This window comes from Cryptomeria japonica, chromosome 7, assembly GCF_030272615.1.
Source record: "Cryptomeria japonica chromosome 7, Sugi_1.0, whole genome shotgun sequence".
Taxonomy (NCBI): Eukaryota; Viridiplantae; Streptophyta; class Pinopsida; order Cupressales; family Cupressaceae; genus Cryptomeria; species Cryptomeria japonica.
The window spans coordinates 715,861,729-715,881,397 of NC_081411.1; the positions used below are offsets into that span (position 1 = coordinate 715,861,729).

The 19,669-nt window shown below is 38.8% G+C and overlaps 1 protein-coding gene across 2 annotated transcripts in view; it reads left to right on the forward strand.

The window, feature by feature from the left end:
- LOC131040261 (OPA3-like protein) overlaps positions 1-19,669 on the forward strand; it is a 60,073-nt gene that overhangs the window by 12,844 nt on the left and 27,560 nt on the right. Inside the window, exons 2-3 of one of the 2 annotated variants that reach the window (XM_057973157.2) lie at positions 10,891-11,025; positions 11,409-11,495. In XM_057973157.2, the coding sequence (XP_057829140.1) occupies positions 10,891-11,025; positions 11,409-11,495 (222 nt within the window). The remainder of the gene's footprint in view (positions 1-10,890; positions 11,026-11,408; positions 11,496-19,669) is intronic. The other variant, XM_057973158.2, reaches the window with a different exon arrangement.

Sequence of the window (19,669 nt, forward strand, 5' to 3'; positions counted from 1 at the left end):
TGGGGCTAAGAGAAAAATATGTGTCTAGGTTTTGGCTCCATGCTCATGCAGTGACCTTCCCTAATCCATCAAAATTGGGAAGAGTAATCGTACTCACTCTTTGTCGTAAATCTATGTTGGGCTGCCTTCTTTCTTTTCTAGAGGTGTTTCTTGTTCTTGCGTCACACTATTCTCTAAATGGAATATGTCTTCTAAGGTCAGGGTCAATTCTTGAATATGCTTCTACACATTCGTCAAGGTCATTTGTTGCCATGTCGGGTTCTTCTTCTTCTCTTGGTTGCTGTTCTCTAGGTAAGAATGTATGTCATGCCCCGCTTGGGTCTAGGGCCAACCTAGTGTTTAAGGGTATTTTAAATTAGTTTAAATAAAACATTTCCTTGCTGACCCTCCTGGTTCTAGCGCCCATATGGGCAAGGAAAAATAAAAGAACTAATAATAATAATAATATAAAATAATAATAATAATGAAATAATAATAATAAGTTGGCTGACCTGGTTAGAAGGGTTGCCTCTTTTGGTGAGAAGGCACTTTTGAAGGGTATAAAAGGAAGGCTATTACAATTCATTTGGGCATGAATTCAATTGAAAAACAATTCCTATTTAAGAGAAGATTTGCAGCAGACTTATAAGCAGATTTGAAAGAAGATATATAAGCAGATCATGGGAATTAAGATACAACAATCCATTCAAAAGAAACATCATCGAACCTAGCAGAGTATATATATTTGATAAGGCATCCAATATACAACAGGCATATTAACTGAAGTTGGATTTTAATCAAGAAGAAGGTATTCTCTAAACCTACTTATTCACTTGGTAATCAAGAATTAGGGAAATTTAGGGCTTTCCCAATTAAGGGACATTACAATGTAGGCCTTGCTAATCTAGGTGATGATCTTAATAGAGTTGTATTATTATATTTGGAATGGTTGGAATTAAAATCTTTTCTATTGGTTTGGTTAGGCCTAAAGTATTGTTGGTATTGTTCATGTTTTGAAGTGTTTGGAGAAGCAATTGTGTTGTCTTCTCTTGCTCCTTCATAAAAGCCCTAATTCATTTCCTAAATTAACCTCATGATCACCCATTTTATTATCTTTAATTGGGTTGCTACTTGCCTCTAGATTTCCTCTTTTCTCTTTTCAGGGTTCATTGACCTTTTTGGCTTAATTGCCTATACTTCCCTTTGATCCATAGGCTGGCAAGACCAATGCTCTAATACCAATTGTAATGCCCCTATTGGGAATATTCCTGATTTCTATTCTGCAAACAGCATTAATCACTAAAAACTGTTATTGGAAATATTAAAGATCAAGAAATTATGATAATATTCAAATCAATACATCATAGCATTATTATTATTATTCAGATCAATACATCATAGCATATTCCTCTCAGCCATTTACATCATGAATTCCTAGGAAATGCTTGCAAACGGAAATTATGAAGGCTGGTTGTCCTTGACTTGCCGAGAGCATGGAAAGTGGGCCGCCCTTCCATTTCTCAGTCCACCTTGTTGGCTTGCCCTCCTCCTTGATCAAGCCCAAGAGCATGGAAGCAGGCTGTCTTTCCAACTCTTGTTCAACTTGATAAGAGCATAAAAGGGGGGCTGTCCTTTTGTCTCTCATGAACTTGGAACGGATTTCGTCCTTCCTATTTGCAAGACACATCCACAAATTTAAAACTAGTTCCTGCTAGATTATTGCTAACTAAGTACCTATTGATGAATTAACAAGTTTACTCTCAAATGGCTGTGACAAATTATTTTCTGCTGCATATACTTGTTTTAAAAATCTGAATTTATTCTTCAATTGATTATCTGAATTCTTTGAATTGCTTATGGATTGGCAATTTAATATTTAAATAATTCTTGAAAGCTATATAACAGATTTCTGCTTGAATGGAATATAACTATTGCTGATTGTATTCTCTGACTTGTTGCTTTAAATTGAGTATTTGCTGCTGAATATATTTAAATGATATTTGGATATGAATTCTTCTGATCAATGCCCTTCTCCAATGAAACGTCTCCCCCTTTATACCTTCAATTTAGAGGGAGTCATAACTCTTCATCAAATCCATTACCTTTTGCAAGAGTGACACCCCATCACTGTCTTAACACTTAATTTAATTTTAATTATATGTTTTTGTGATTCACAGAAATCTCACTTTCCTTTATTCTTAATCGACCTACTTTGTGGAATCCCTGCCACTTTATGTATCCGCCTAGATTTAAATGGCAGCGACCAATGAATTCCTTAAAACTGTGATCATTTAATTTAATTATTGTTGTGATTTGGTCCTTCTTGGCAGGGGCATAACAAATGCGGGCTTGTTTAATGGTGGACTTCCTGTAGTTATCTGATAGTGGGTGAGTGTTGCAATTTATGGAATAAAAAGATACTTCTGGTGAACGCTGTTAAATTGCAAATCGAAAGAATAAATACAGATTTAATGTAGTGTCTACAACTCTTCTTGAGTTCTACAATTTACCAATAAAAACATTGTCATTGAGTACTGGCAAATTGCAAACTGGAAATATATGTATAGATATAATTTAATGTTTATAACTTTTATTTCCTAAGTTTGAGTTTCAGTTTGGTCATTATTTACTGAACTTTTATTTCCTGAGTTTGAGTTCGAGTTTGGTCATGATTGTGGAGTTGGGCTGTTTCTTCTGGATTCTGTGGCCCTCTAATTTGAAGAAATAATGAATGTGTCATAGGCTGGATTTGATAACGTTTTCTAAAACTCATGTTATGAACTCTCATGTTTGAGTTTGGTCATTATTGAGGAGTTGGGCTATTGCTACTGGATTCTGTGGCTCTCTAATTTTGAAGAAACAATGAATGCTTCATAGGCTGGATCAAAGATGAAAAACTCTTACTCCGCAATAACTCTTTTGGCCCAAAATTTTTGAAAACTCGGGACTCGGCAAATTTATCCAACATTTGAAAATATATAATTCTTAAAATATTCTTGAAAACACACGTATACACTGAATTTGTAGAACATATTACTGTTTTCCATCATATATAAGTCAAAGTTTGAGTTAAATACGTATCATATACCCAAAAAAAGTGCAACCTCTAAATGAATTTGAGTTCAATACATATTATAGAGGATTTGCATTCCTTTAATCTCCTTTTTGTGGAATTAAAACTTCTTCTACTTCTCATCTTCCATAAAATAAATACTTTGTTCAATAGCTGGCATTGGCATGTGCAAACAAAGCCTTTTAAATTTTCAGCTCATCTCATACACATTGATGAACTTTGTCAGCCTTCACAACATACCTTCAGCATCAAGGACATGGTTCAAGAAGCACAAGATTTCCACATGAAACTACCATATCATGCAAAAACACCATACTGAAGTTTGCCTCACACATACACCCAAAGGATTCACATTCTTGCCTCGGAGATGTCACATCCCTTGAAGGCACCTATTCTTAACTTGTTGTGGATAGGTACACAGTTACACTAATTGATTCACAAATGACGAGGTGCAAGGTTATGCAATCAGTTGCATTATAGTAATCAGTAAAAGAATACCTGACAAATCATTACAGCAGATTTATTTGAGTTTTTTTCCCCTTTTTTTGCGATTTTTTTCAATAAATTTATAAAACTCATGTTATGATCTCTCGTGTTTGAGTTTGGTCATTATTGAGGAGTTGGGCTATTGCTACTGGATTCTGCAGCCCTCTAATTTGAAGAAACAATGATAGGCTAGATTTGATAACATTTTCTAAAATTCATGTTATGATTTCTTATGTTTGAGTTTGAGCTTGGTCATTGTTGAGGAATTGAGCTATTGCTACTGGATTCCGTGGCCTTAGCTTTGAAGAATCAATGGATGCTTTATAGGCTGGATTTGATAACATGTTCTAAAACTCATGGAATGATGTCTCACATTTTTTATCTCTGACTTGGGTAAAACTCTACACTACTGAATTGTCTAGAAAATGAGCTGTTTCCAGGTATGCGTTCTACCAGAATTAGGGACAGCTTGGAATTGACTGTAGGTTTGCACAGGGTTCGACTTGTAGCAGTCTGAATTGTTTGGAAATGTCATAGATCATACCTGGGTGATTCTGAGGTCAATGTGATGAGTCCAGAAGTTGGCTAAGTTTTCAATGCATTTTTTGTTGATTCTTTGACCTGCAGAACCCTAAATGACTATCACCAAACACTATACCTGGTAATTTTTCTGAAAGGAAGCTGAGTGAGGAATAATACTTCCAACACTAATCAATCAGGTTAGTGAATGCAAAAATTTCTTACAAATCCTTAAGCAGTTACAGGTTAGATGTACATATAAATTTCAGATTTAACGAGTAAAATCAGAACACCAGATTTATGTGGGAAAACCCTTTTGGGAAAAAAACCCACACTCCAAAATACAGAGCTCAATTGTATTATCAGCAACAATAGTTACAATACAATGCACACAGCCAAAGCTCAACAGGAATAGTTACAACATCGAGAATTTTGGAGCAATTCCAACAGAGTAACAGTGTTTTAGAAAATGATCAACCTGTCTCATAAAATACACTATGGCACCAACATATTTATAGAGCTCACTGGGAGCCCATGGTTTCCAAAACCAACTCCCACGCCTAGGTAGTCAAGTGGTGTCTAAAACAGCAAGTTATCATATCCACGTTGCACATATCAACTTTCAAACCACTCTCACCTTATTCTTCCATAATGGTCATCTTTCTACATGCACTACACCCACTACATAGAAACTGCCAAAGCCATAATTAGGCGTATCCCTTACACATAGATACCTACTAAAAGGAACTCAACAATAAATATCAGCTGCTTGACATTAACTCCTCATGACTGTTGTCATTTTATGACACCCTTGGTCCATCAGTGAGAACTGATCAGAGATATGTTCCATGGACCAGCGCTGCCCAGTTGATCAAGGAGAAAAGCAGTGAAATCATGGTTTGAAGTGTTGCCTTGTCGGAAGTTCCTTGGCCCTCTCTTTCTCTTCTTCGGAACTCCGGAACCCCGAGGTTCCGAGTTTCTTTGCCTTAGCCTCTTTCTTTCCTGCTCCGGAACTCCGGAACTCCAAGTTTCCGAAGTTCCCTTCCTTCCCTTAGCTTTTCTTCTCTTCTCCTCCCCCGGAATTCCGGAACCCCCAAGTTCCCAAGTTCCTACCCCGGAACTCCGGAACCCCTAGGTTCCCTAGTTCCGTGTCCAACTACGGTGACCTCGGTCTTTGAAGTTCCCCAACTACGGTGACCCCGGTCTCCGAAGTTCCCCAACTACGGTGACCCCGGTCTCCGAAGTTCCCCAACTCCGGAAGCCCCAGGTTCCGAAGTTCCTTGCCCAACTATGGTGACCCCGATCTCCGAAGTTCCCCAACTCCGGAATCCCCAGGTTCTGAAGTTCCTTGTCCAACTACGGTGACCTCGGTCTCCGAAGTTCCCCAACTACGGTGACCCCGGTATTCGAAGTTCTCCAACTCTGGATCCCCTAGGTTCCGAAGTTCCTTGTCCAACTACGATGACCCCGGTCTCCGAATTTCCCCAACTCCGGAACCCCCAGGTTCCGAAGTTCCTTGTCCAACTACGGTGACCCCGGTCTCCGAAGTTCCCCAACTACGGTGACTCCGGTCTCCGAAGTTCCCCTTCTCTCTTAACCCTTTCCCTCTCTATCCCGGAACCCCGAGGTTCCGAAGTTCCTTCCCCTTTTGCCTTCTCTCCCTAGTTCCTCCGGAACTTCGGAACCCTGAGGTTTCGAAGTTCCTTGCTCCTTCCCTTGTCTTCCTCACTTTGGGAGTCCGGTCTCCGAAGTCTTCCAAGCCTACTTCCGACTTGCAATGCTTTCGGATGGCATGATCGACACTCAAGGCTTTAAATGCTCTGACAGTTTTGGTGACTTATGCACTTTTTTTGTGGAGCCACAGGGGTGCATTTAATGTTTTTGGTAGGATTTCCATCAAGAGAGGTATGGGGCCATGCTTGGTGACTTGTGTCATGACTGCATACTCTGACTTTGGAAGGTTAGTCAATCTATCTTCCTCAAAATTGCCTTTGGAGGTATGGCTAGGTTGCTTGTATGTACAAGCCAAGTGCATGCACTTCTCTGCACTTCGAGACTGACATGCAGGGGTCATGATCACCATTGTAACCCATTTTTCTATATAAGGCTGTTAAGCCTCATTGTAAAGGGTTCTCTCCCTGCTGCCTTGAGCTTTCTTATGCTCTTCTCTTCTCTTGAAGACTTGTAATCTTTGCATTTCTGCAACTGTAAGATTGGTGTTTGGCCTTATGATTAATTGAAGAGCACTATTCTTGCCTTCTTTTAACCTATGTATGTTGTGTATGCTTTCTTACCTTCATCATAGGTGCATGTTGTGGCTCTTTCTCTTCATATATGTTGTGTTAACTGGTTTTCTGAGTGTGACTTGTGGGAATCCTTCTCCCCTCTTGACATTTAGTGGATTCTAACCTTCATCTATGCGTTGGGGTTACTCATATAACTGAAAGTTGTGCATCTTCAGGGTGTTTCAGTTAATTACTTGTGTCATTTAGGTAGTGAGAGGAACTATCTCTTCTTGGTGCATCACCTCCTTTTATTTCAAGCAATTTCTCTCTTCTCTTTTCCTCTGCAAGTTGTTAGGGTAGGCTTAGGAATTAGCTTTGAAGTGTTGAGTTGGTTCAACACCTGCACCTAGACAGAGAAGGAAGCCGGCCTTCTCCGGAGATTCAACCCCCTTGTGCAAGGTCCCACACTTCGGGGTTGTTTCCATGTTTCACAAGGTTGCTGAGTTGATAGCTTAGCAAGGGTACAAGCTTTTGTGATAACAATGACTCTTCCACTAGACTAGTACCTGTATAGTCATGTAAGGAAATTGTCAAAGTCCAAACATAGCATCTTACGGCACTAGTATCCTAAAAAATAGGAACTCCAAAGTGGGCGCCAACATCCTAGAAAATAGGAATTCTTGATAAGTAGGAGATATTTTCCACAAGAAGTCAAATTATAATATTGCTAACAGGATTCAATTGTGTATGTGCTTGAATTTCTAGAAAAAACTTTGTATGCTTTTAGAATCGACGTTTTGGATTGCACTTAGCAATCAACTTTTCCTCTTCCTGATGATGGATTTCTGAGTGCAATCTGAAACGTTGATTCTAAAAGCATACATAGTTTTTTCCAGAAATTCAAGCACATACTACATGCCTACTATTCAACTATGTAGTTTTCGAGTCAAACTCATTGACACATGTTTCATGAGTCAATGAGTTTGACTTGAAAACTAAACAGTTGAATCCTGATAGCAATATCATAATAGGAATTCTTGTCATATACTCACCTTCTATGTAGGATGCCACTTCACCAAGAGGTCCCACAGAGTGATATGATAATAGGAAGTTATAAACTTAGGATATAACAATATATTCAATAAATAATTAAATAAATCAACATGTTATGACTCTAAGGTTAAGACATCTTAATCCCAACATTTTTGTGATGTCCCCTACTTGGAAGCTGTCATATTTCCAACAATTGTTATACATTGCTGAATGCATTACCAAGTTATTATGCCTTTTTACAATTAATTCTATATTTCTTAATTCATAGCCTTTGATATTATGATTTAACCTTGTTACTATCAAACCCTAAGGGAGGAAGGGGTGATTATGTTGCCAGGGCACTGAGAAGCCACACTACAACAGGCTCCCTCAAGGTTTATGGATGCAGACCCTTACCCCATCTTGGGATTATAACCTCAAGGTTTACAAAATCTGATCCTCACCCCATCTTGGGACTACCTAATTGGTTGGAATTAGATGGTCTCTCCCTGAGCACAAATCTAGCCCATCCTCCATAGGCATTAGCAAACAAGCAAGGATTAGGCTATGAGTATACTAACTTTTCATGTATTATGAATATATGAGAATTTACGTATGACTGTCATACATATTGCAGTCTATATTAATATGTCTATTAAATTCTGCATAAGAACATTATCACGCGTCATAGGTTAAACATACATATTAAGCACATCCCCATGCAATCCACCAAGAACAAAGATGTTACTACCTGTAACTTAAGAACAGTTCTTATCTAATCTGATCCATGGTGATTTCACTGGATGCTTTTGATCCCTTTCTTTTATATCTCTCAATGTGAGGGAGAGGTCACACCTCTTCATCATGTATGCCCTTTGGCAAGAGGCACACCATTTCACCATTAGCACCCTTTGAAAGAGTGCAACTCTTCATTATTTCTGCCCTTTGAAATGGACACAACCTTTCACAATCAGATCCACACTTCTTATTTAAATCAGGTCTGCACTTCTGATTTCCAAATTGTCCCCCTCTCAAATTCGGTTCTCTTCTCCCTTTTTATATCTCATTGTTGAGGGAGTCACAACTTTTTCTTCCATGTCGTTTGACCATTCATTAACTTAATTAAATTTTAATTAATTAATTTTAATTATATTCTTTTATATTTTAATTTAATTTTTAATATATTAATTTTATTATAATTATTTATTATTAAATTCTAAGTTACCGGGTTTGGCCCCCTAGACCCTTGGTACTGGTTCGGTACGGTCTTGGTTCAGGGTTTGGGTCCGGTTTGCTTGTGGTTCGGACAGGGTTCGTGGTTCACAGGCCTGGTTCGAACCAGGGCGAACCCAAGAGGACCTAGGGTCGAACCCAAGAGGACCCAAGTCGAACCCAGGGGTCTGACAATCCAAAAATGGATTTTTTTTTTGGCAAAATTTATTTATTTTTGAATTCCACCACATAAAAAATTAAAATGACCCTATGTCTCAAGCCACACACCTATGCATCGTACAACCAAGAGAGAAGCACAAGTTTGTACGAAAGAACAAGTCAGAAAACACAATTCCCGTACGGGAGAATGCACCTTGATTAGAATTTTGACTTCTTTGGCCTTGTTCCTGACGTCTTAAAAAAGCAGAAAATTGATGCACGCCATGGAGTTCCGTGTGGGTTTGAAGGTTGTAATTTGGTGTTGGCGCTGCCCTGGGACCCTTCGAGGGGCGCTGCCCCTCGACCCCGCAAGGGGCTCTGCCCCTTGACCCTGCTGGGGGCGCTTCCCCTTGACCCCGCTGGGGGCATTGCCCCAAACCCCCATTAGAGAATCCATTTGATGATCAAACTTTAAATTGTTGAAAGTTGAAACAATGATACTTGAATATTTTATCATTTTGATATTAAACTTGATGTGTATGATGCTATTATGGTATGATCATGATGCCATGATTACAAGTTTATGTTGGTTTTGTTGTTTATATGATGCTATGTGACATGCTAATCTTAATTCATGCTTATAGGCTGCATATATATATAATTTACATGTTTTTGTACTAACGAACCCAAACGAACTCAAACCCCTTTTCAAAATTTTGCCATTCCGGCATACTGGGTTCTTCGAACCCCAACCGGTGCCCGAACCTGAACCGGTAACTTAGATTAAATTCTATTTCAAAGTGGGGATATCACAATTTTCAAGGAAAATTTACCTATTTTGAGTGTCAACTGCAGCAGCAAAGAAATTTTTTGGCAGACTTGGAGACGCGAGTTTCAAACAGAAGGCATATTTTGATAGGTCAAAGCTTGGGTTCTTATTCTTTGCAACTTTATATTTTTAAGGAAGAAAAACATAGCTCATTGTTGCAATTATCAGCACTTAACTCCTATTCACAGGAAACAGTAAATGTTTTCCAATCAAAACAAAACATATAAAATAAATTACCTCACGTATCTTTAATGCTCTGATTTTTATATGTTTGAAGTTTATCTAAAATTCTAAAATATAACATATTAATTTATTGTTTATTTAAGTTTGATTGAATTATTATACTGTATTTGTAATATTTATGATGGTTTTATTTAACATATGTATGATATTCTATATTCTGAACGTAATTCCTTTTTTTAGGCTGTCAGTGTATAACTATATATTATTTTTATATTTTTTTTGTATGGACATACCCAGCATGTACCCAGGCCCAAAATTTTCTTTGCCATACCAGCACACTATACCCATACCTAATCCCAATTCAGTAACTTAGGTAAAACTTGGCTTAGATTATGCGTGCCTTTAACAGGGTATGGGTTACGATTTGACCATATTATTAAGCATATTAAACATGCATTATACTCATATGTACCCTATAACAGTTGCACCACAACCTTGCCACATGCCCACTGAGATTATGGGCTACCTCACTGCAGTGGGGGATTTGAATCTTGTTTATTCTGTTAGGGTCACTTAGGAGTGTACCCTGTTAATATTGCACCAAACCTCTTGAACTTCCTAAAATGAAATTTAAAAAGATGTTTTTTTCTCTTTTAATCTGTTTGCTTTCCTATTTTCATTCATAAACTATATAGATTTAGCTATATGATGTGTTGTATGCCAGTATGAGCTGAGTTGTAGTTGTAATTTTGTACATGACATTGACTTTTCTTCAGAGTTATAATTATAGTGATAAACTTGACTATTTGCTATTACAGTAGACATAGATGCATTTGAGGTTAGATTAGAGCGGACCCGACAGCCATGAATCTAGGATCCATATTAAAGAAGATATTCACCTCCTTATTCCAGACCTTTTTACAGTATATTTACTTTTTATGTGCCCAACAATTTATAAACAAAACCCCATAGGCCCATGACTATCTTTTTCTTATCTCTACTGTCTTCAAGATGCTTGTAATTTGAAATGGCATCTTGAGAAAGAATTATTGATTAAGGGAGTTATTTGTGTCATAATTTGATAGACTATTTTTCAAATCAATTGCATATGGTTTACCAACAACTCAATCATTGTCATCATGTCTTGATGGCCTTGCTCTTATATTGCCTTAATGTGGTGCTCTCTTGTGCAGACAAATCATAAATTTTCCACAAACTTGCAAAGGCGAATTTATGGACATTCCACTGATGTGGCAGTTCACCCCTTGAATGAGGAGAAAGCTGTACAGGCTGCCACAGATCTTCTTGGAGAACTTTTTATCTTTTCGGTAATATTTTCTCACTTAATAAGAGTTTGATATTCTTTTTAATATACTTGTTGAATCGGGTGTTTGGATGACTGTTCAAGAAATTTTGAGTTATGGACCAAATGTTTATTTGCTCATCCATACAGTAAGAGTTAGCTTGAAGTAGGTATGATCATTCAAGTAGATTTGTTTTGGGTTCCTGCAGCATATATCAATGTAGATTGCATTTTAGGATTCCTTTCCAAGTGCTTTATGAAAGTGGGAATAATGGAAACAGAAGGTCAACGTTTATTTGTGGCTTGTCCAAAGCTAGCTCAGGTTTCAGAATTTCAGTGTATATATTTTTAAATATTTGTTTGTATTTATTCCTTGATGTGATTGACTTGGGTTTTTCACTTCACAAGGTTGGGGGTGTTGCTGTAATATTTGAAGTACAGAGGAGTGTCAGATCAGAAGCTCGCAAGGAAGAAGCTCGCAGGCAAGAACTAGAAGTGAGTATATAACTTCTTTTGTAGAGTCTTTGATACTTAATGGAGGTCACTTTTTGATGAGTAAAACAAATATTTGCATTATCACGAGAGTCAGTCGTGTTTGCAGTTAAGAGTATCATCAAGTAGATAGATTTATGGTGTATGCACACTATAGAGGCCGTCTAACTATATAGGAGTACAAGTCTAATATTTGTGGAGCTGGGTAAAACTGCTTTGAGCAATCCTAGCATTAACATGCCGTAATGTTCCCTTATTATAATTTTTGTTATTTTCTGATTTTTCTAGAACACACACCACTGGAACAACGACTAAAAATTGTAATACAAATGCTGATTGCAACTACCAAGTTGGAAACTTCACAAAAAAACCTTAAATAACTTTAAATTATGCTCGGATCTGATTAGAAATCAATATGAAAGCAGCAAGAACATTGATCTTATCTAATTGCAAGATGAAAAGAATGATGACAACACTGATGTGCAAGTTGGAAAACTTTTTTTCAGAATTACTTCTCTCCCAAATCAAGCCACGAGTGAACAATGACAGATGTTGTGAAATATAGCCACTGATAAGGCACTCAAAACGATTTATTCATGCTCTCAAAGGCAGGTAGAACACTATTAATGTCTGATATACTTTTTTTTTAACTGGGATATTACCTTATATGACTGGTATAAACTTCCAGAATGCTGGAACAGTGTCATGTGTACTATTCCTCATGATAAGAGGTGAGCACATATGTGTGCAAGGAAATGGAGTTACACTCGAATATTTACTTGTAAGTAATATTGTTAAACCTAATAAAGGAGTTTCAGTGAGGGGAACCTTTATCTAAAAGACAAATGAGGTGTAGGGTAATCCAAATTAATAAAAATCCTAGTCATATTACCAAAGACAAAAAAGGTGAGAAAGAATATCAATGAAATATGAGAAATAAATCTATCATATGGCTCTAGGACTCTAAAAACCAAGGAATGATTAATCCTAACACCTCTTACCTGGGTGGTCCTATGTTGTAGCTGTTTATTCATAGGATGTGTCTTAGTTTAGCACAACTCTCCCTAGTAATGGTATCTTTGAAGTTTTCGATGACAAATTGAGATTGTATGGAAATGATAGACTAAGAGCAAGATGATTGAAGATATCTAATGCAGTAGGAGCTTATATAAGCCAAAATTTGCATTTAGGAATTGATAATTACATATATCAGTTATATTACACCATATCAAATCTTATTACTTCCATTTCCCATCATCCATGACAGGATAAGTTAGAAGTGTCAATGGATAATTATCAGTGCTTCCGAGGGATGTGTCCCCTGCCTTTTTACCCTTGTCCACTCTAGGGAATGTTTTAGGGATGCCTAGGAAACGTTCCTTGCCCTCCCTTGTCCCCCTTTTTGGTCAAAATTTAGAAAATGCTCACCATCTGTCTCGGGGACAGCTAGCCATCCCCTAACATACCCAAGGACATTTTAGTTACTCTTTAAAAAAAAACTTAGAACCTTTCAATGCTTGTTTGGTTTATGACATGTCCATTTAGGATTTACAGAAAAATATGAAAATGGTGTTCCCATGAAGGTCTATGTGGTTTAGAAGGTTTTAAGGTGGGCTTGGTTGTGAGAGCTTGTAATGTCCCCAAAATTGGGCATTATATCGCTAGCATTCCTCAATTTTGTGAAGTCTCTAAAAGAGACAAAATTGCAAAATATAGCAAAAGATAAAAGAAGCAATGAAGGCTATGTAAGGAAATAATGTATTAGTGAAAGGATATAGCAACAACGATCCATCATTTTCAGACGTCAACAATGTAGCAAAGGCAGTGTTCATCTCCACAACAGCGATCAGGTGCGATATACATTGGAGAACACTAAAACAAAGGTATCAATAGCCATGCATGGATAGACCGATGCTCATGTGACTGGTGGAATAAATGATTGCCTGTTGATTAGTAATGACCTTTGGTCATGCTCAACAAACCATTATATTGATCGACACATATTATGCCTTGAATCGGTGATAGTCAAATATGATTGATAGTTAAATAACCAATGCCTTGAACCGATAATGATCAAATTGGTTTAGTTAAATAAACCGATAATTAAAGAAATCATAAGAGTGATCGCGGAGCCTTTTGGAGTCAGGAATTCCACAGCAAGAGTATTGGCAAACGAAAACACCAAGCAGCAACGGTGACATAGTGGCGCTAACTGGAGCGATCTGAATAACTGGAGCGATCTGAATAATTGCAAATATCGGTGACTAAGAGGAATCTGAGCAAATGAATACTTCTCAGAAGAAAGCTCTGACGTGGCATACATATTTTCAAAAGAATCAAAACCATGTATACATCAACAGATAAATGTTTGATTGCTTATAACTAAGTATCACGACATATGAAGGTGTCTATCGAATATGTTTCCAAATATGATAGAGCACGAAGATATCATTCAGTATTGCCGTGAATAATAATACATATCGTAGCTGTTGCCGGGAATAATCATTATGTTATGTTGTCATATTATGTTTATGTTGTCGTCGGTAATAATGAATTACGGCAGTTAGTTAGTTAGTCGTCCCGAAGGGCAGTTGGACGCGACGGTTGGTCGCACCCCTTCGGGTATTATATATTGCATACTGTTCCTTCTTAGTATCATCATGATAGTCGTGTCTGATGCAATGTTATAAGCACTTGATGTACATGGACTGTTGAATGAATACAAAAACTGGTTCTTTAATATATATCAATTATGTTCTGTGCATTTACTTTTTGCATTTAATCATTTACTCGTAGGTGGCAAACATTTGGCGCCGTTGCCTAGACATACTCGGGAAGGAAGGAGTGGATGGCGTACGGACATGATGGGCCTACCCGTCGGTGAGATTAACCCAGAGGCCGACGCCGCGCAAACGGAAAAATCGTCATGGGACGTAGAGCGTGATGGCAAGAGGCGAAGGGGAAATTGAACCCTGTAATAATCCCGGCACAATGTTGAGATAAATTATGGCCGAAAGGGAAAATAAAAATAAAAATAATTTTTTTTTTTTTTTGTGTACATGGTGTGTGCTTGCTATGTACGGAAGTGATTTATGCCAAATATACTAAATAAGAATAAAAATAAAAAGATACAAAGTGACGAATGGGAAGTGGCACAAAGAGTGTTGAATCTCAGACAGCAAATAGAACGAAGGTGTAGGCTAAGGCAGCTTGCCGAGGGATGACCGACCGAGGGGTTGCTCGAAGGGAACCTAGGAGGTGTCACGGAGGTTGCGGAGGCAGAGATGGAGAGAATTACACTCTCTACACTATCGTAGGGTTGCCCGAAGGGAACCTAGGAGTCATGGAGGGTGCCGAAGGAGAACTCTAGAGTTCGCCAGAATACCACCGTAGGGTAAGAAGTCGTGAAGAGTTGGTGGAACAAACAAGGCGAAGTCTAAACCTGATCGACGCTATCAGAGACCTACTAAAGAACTTGTCCATTTCGGAGGACAACCAGAGGGAGATGACCGAAGGTGACGGTACGACCGATGGTGCCGAGGGAGCACAAGGGTACCCGTTGACGTGTATTTTGTACACAATCATATACAGAATAAAATACCCAAAGGCATCTTATCCTCTCTTGAATAAAGTCGCTAACTGCTGAAGATTTCGCAAGAAGGATCAGTTAGGATGACTCCAATGTTCTTTTAATAGGGTCTCTACGTGTGGATAAGCACCAGTGGTCGTTGTGATTGCTGTGTCATCAAGGGGCCTTACGTTGCCGAAGATTTTGCTAAACTAAACAAGCTTTTCAAAAAAATAACAAAAGGATAGGGTTGCAAGAGGTCTAATCTAGTCTAACCCTAAGAATGACTTGGTGTGAACAAGACTTGGTGAGATTCTACCAACTTCAATTTTGCCATAAATTAACAACTCAATTGAAATTGATGCGATCTTCTAAGGTAACAAATGATTTTCAACACATCAAAGATCAAAGACACTACCACGAAGGTACATATCCAAGATACAACAATGATTGAAGGTTTGAGTGATTCCAATATCTCCAGTCGACCACACAAGGCGTTCCTACAATCAGCAAGAAGCTAGTGGTTTGGAAAGCGAATCCTACCAAAGATCAAGTCCAACACTTTGTCCTTCGAATTAACACACTACTTTGATTGAGAATGTTTCAAGGAAAATGAACAACCATGAAGATAACCAAGAGAATTGCAACAAAACACCATAACTTCAATATTTCATTGATTCCAAAGTCATCATGTACAACAATTGTTTGAATTCCTTCCTCAAAACTCAATCTTGCTACAAAAGTAAATTGCTTCTAAACTCTAATCTCTCTAATACATCAATAATCTAATCTTCTTCTCACATCTAATTATGAAAATGAAATGAAATGAGGGTATAAATAGCATCCTCAATTACAATGAATGGTCCAGATCAAAAAGCAGATCAACGGTCAAGATCATGACACCTAAACCCTAATTAGGGTTTGTTACAAAAGTTCCCCTTTTATTGCACAACATTAAATGCATAGCCAATTATAAATTTGGCACGAAAATCTAGGAGACATAGACCAATGACAATTAAGGTGCCATGTCATCTATAACAACCTCCCATCTAGAATCTTATTCCCTTTCCAATGCTCCTTTTTAGCATATGCAATGAATCTTGATACGATTCCTTCGATCTCAACAATTGGAATCTCGGGAAGATTCTTCATTCTCTCTTCCAAGTGGATGACCTGATCAAATGCATCTAGAAGAGCTGCGTCCCATGTAAGTTCAAGTTCCTTAGTCTTTTCAATCAGGAGCATGGTAGCAAACATCTGGTCCTGTTGCTCATCTGTGATATTGGCGTCCTTGCAAAAGATGACCTTGATCCTATCCTCCAATTCCTGCAAATCCACATCTGTCTCAACTTCGATCCTCCTGCCAAGAATGGTACGTAGTACCTCAAATACTCTGTCCTGGATCGGGTTGATCACCTCCTCAACATGACTGCATCTAGTACTAATGTCCTCAAAGAGAACTTCCTTCATCTGGAGTAAGGTTGACCACTGAAGTAAACTGTGAGGTCCTCCATCCATAATCTTTTCCTGTGCTAAGACCTTCCTCGATGTTTGTCTAATGACTTTCAAGACAGGAATGATAACATCCTTGGTATGAGCAAAAGCGGCCACTGTTATCATCAAGTTATGGATGATCTCAAGAACCTGAATAGCTCTATGAATAGTCTTCATCATCCTTGTTGTAAATTCTACGGCAACTGTATGAGATTTGTCCATCCAAGTACTCATACGCTGGACCATACTCCTGAATCTCTCTGCCTCACCAATTGATTGAAGGGGAAGTGCCTGTATGGGTGATCTCGCTGGATCCTGACGTCCTAAAGGCTGATTGAGATGGCTGAAATATGTTCTCCATGCACCGACCTCTCTCTCAAGCTTCCTATTCTTCTCCATTTCTTCCCTAAGCTTGTCCTTCAATGCCTCAAACGAATCGGTGGCATCATCTAATGTCTGCTCGGCTGTGGATGGACCTAGCTCAAATGTCTCTATATCATATTCCTCTGCTAAGATCTCACCTTCATACTTGTCCACTGCCGGTGTAGCTATCTGTAATTTTCTGGATCCAGTCTCATCTCTAACCATCTTGGACATCTTGGTAGCCTTTCTCTTCTCTGTCACTTCCTGGGAATGTCCAACAAGGCTCTCTAAATCAATCATATTGTCTTCGTCTTCGATCACAATCACCTTGGTTAATCTTTCCTTCAACCAATCTGGGATGGCTGATCTTGTCTCTTTGACCTGTATTTCCTTATGCAATATTTCTTCTTCTCTGTGAGGAGATGTTACTTCGTCATTATTCTTGTCTTCATGTAACTCATAATCTTGGAGAGATCCACTTGGTGACCCTTGAGGTACCTGTCCCTCTTTATCATTCTGTACCATCGACTCCATAGACTCTTCCACTTCAAGTGTCCTTTTCTCTTGTCGAGAAGATGTACCGGATGAACGATCTCGGCTGGCCTCTTGTTTCTTCTTGGAAGATTCTCTCTTTCCAGGCCTCTCTTTCCTCTTCGAGCCTCTTGGATGGAGATCGCCTTCACTTGCACTTCGAAGGTTGCCCTCACTTGTATTTCTGGGATTAGGATTACCTTCGCTTACACTAGCTCCACCTTCGGCTGGTTTCTCTTCCAAAGTGAAAGTCATAGCTATGCCTTGCTCTCTCAACTTCTGATGCTGCACATCAACCCATCTGCGGGTACAAGACAAGACTGGAGCCATCAAAGCATCTAGATCCATGACCTCGGGCTCATTCCAATCTAACCTTATTGATTTGCTTTCTCGATCATAGGATGACTGGAGATGTCTGCCACTGTCCTGGGCTTGGTCGGCCACTCTGTAAATCTTGCACTTCCTGATGAAATCCAAAGGCAATCTAGAATGCATCTTTCTTTTCACTTCAAGATCGTCTAAGAGATTCATCATAAAATCTTCTATCTGAAACTCATGCTTAAACTTCCTACTGACTGTCTCCTCTATATATCCATGTGGATCAAAGCTTTCCCTCAAAGCAAAGAATGAAAAAGAATACAAAGCTAACTCCTTCTCTGCGTCATCCATGGCTAAAGCATTAGGACATACCTCAACTGAATTGCCCAATATGATAGGTACCGGAACTCCATTTCCATGTCTGTGTCTGAATGCCTTCGCATAAGCTGCCAACTGTCTTGTTACCTCAAGTAACACTATTCTGTCTGTCGGATATCTCGGCAACATGTATGGAGGTGAAGGACATCCATGAACTCTGATATAAGTAAACTTCGGAAATTGGATAAACCAAGCACCGTACCTCTTTACTAGTTCTTGTGCATCCTGAGATAATCTATTGTGGATCCCGCCTTGCAACGTCCTTGTAATGTTCATAGTGAAGGTATCATTAACTAACTTGTAGTTGCTTCCTGGTGGATGATGCAAGTGAACATAGGAATCACAAACTCTGACCTCGCCGGGCCCTCTTCCAATCACTCCTCTGTGAGGTAGTCCTGCGTACTCGAAGCTCCTGATCAAGGCATAGATGACGTATGAACTCATGTGGAATGACTTGGTAGCCTTGAGTCTCCTCAACTGTACGTCCAAGCAATGGCTAATCATTCTAGCCCAATGAATTGTTCCTTTACCCTGAACTATCACCTGGATGAAGTAGAACATCCATTTTTCAAAGTAAAAAGCTTGAGGTGCACCTATGACTCGGTTGAGCATTGTAATCAAATCTCTGTACTCCTCCTGGAAATCAATCCTGTGTGGTGTGTTCGGTACCTTGCTCAGGTGAGGACGACTCTTGAGTAACCAGTTCTTGTTGATGATGCTTAGGCAAGCATCTGGATCATCTTCGTACATTGACCTGGCTCCCTCTATGCTCTTGTAGACCATATCTCTGTGCTCTGAAAGATGGAAAGCCTCACTTATAGCTTCCTCTGAAAGATAAGCTAAAGTGTTTCCTTCCTTGGACACGATCGTTCTGGACTGGGGATCATAATGACGAGCACACTCGATCATCAACTCCTGGCACTGTACTGCTGGAGGGAAGCCGGCCGCCTTAATGATGCCACTTTCAATTATCCTTCGGGCGACAGGTGATGGCTTGCCAATGTAAGGGACATCTCGAAACTTCTTCGTACTGAAGTTGCCCAAGTTGGTATCTCCAATGTTGCTCCATTTAGACACGATCTTGGTCTCCACTTCTTCGGTCTTTTGATCTTCCTTCATGAGAGCAGGACGACTGGTGGATGCTCCCGCCTTCGGGGTCGCCATACCTACACAACATTTCATAATAAGTAACTAGATATTGCAATGCATAACATAGATTAGAAATTAATTTTAGGAAACTTCATGATAAGTCTTTGAGTTATCATTTCCTAAAAACGATTGAGCTACTGGAATAAAATTCAAAATTCAAAATTTGAAGCTATGACGATCAAAATTCAAAATTTAAAACAAGGGACCACATCGCCATACCTTGCCTGAGAGTTAACTCTAAAATGCAAAAAAAAAAAGAAAATTCGCCCAGGCAACAATCGAAATTTGAAGCTTCCCACGTGATCCCTCTTCAAGTGAATGTCCTCCTTATCAATTCGCCACCCTTGGGGTCTTTGATATGATCTTTAATGTCTTT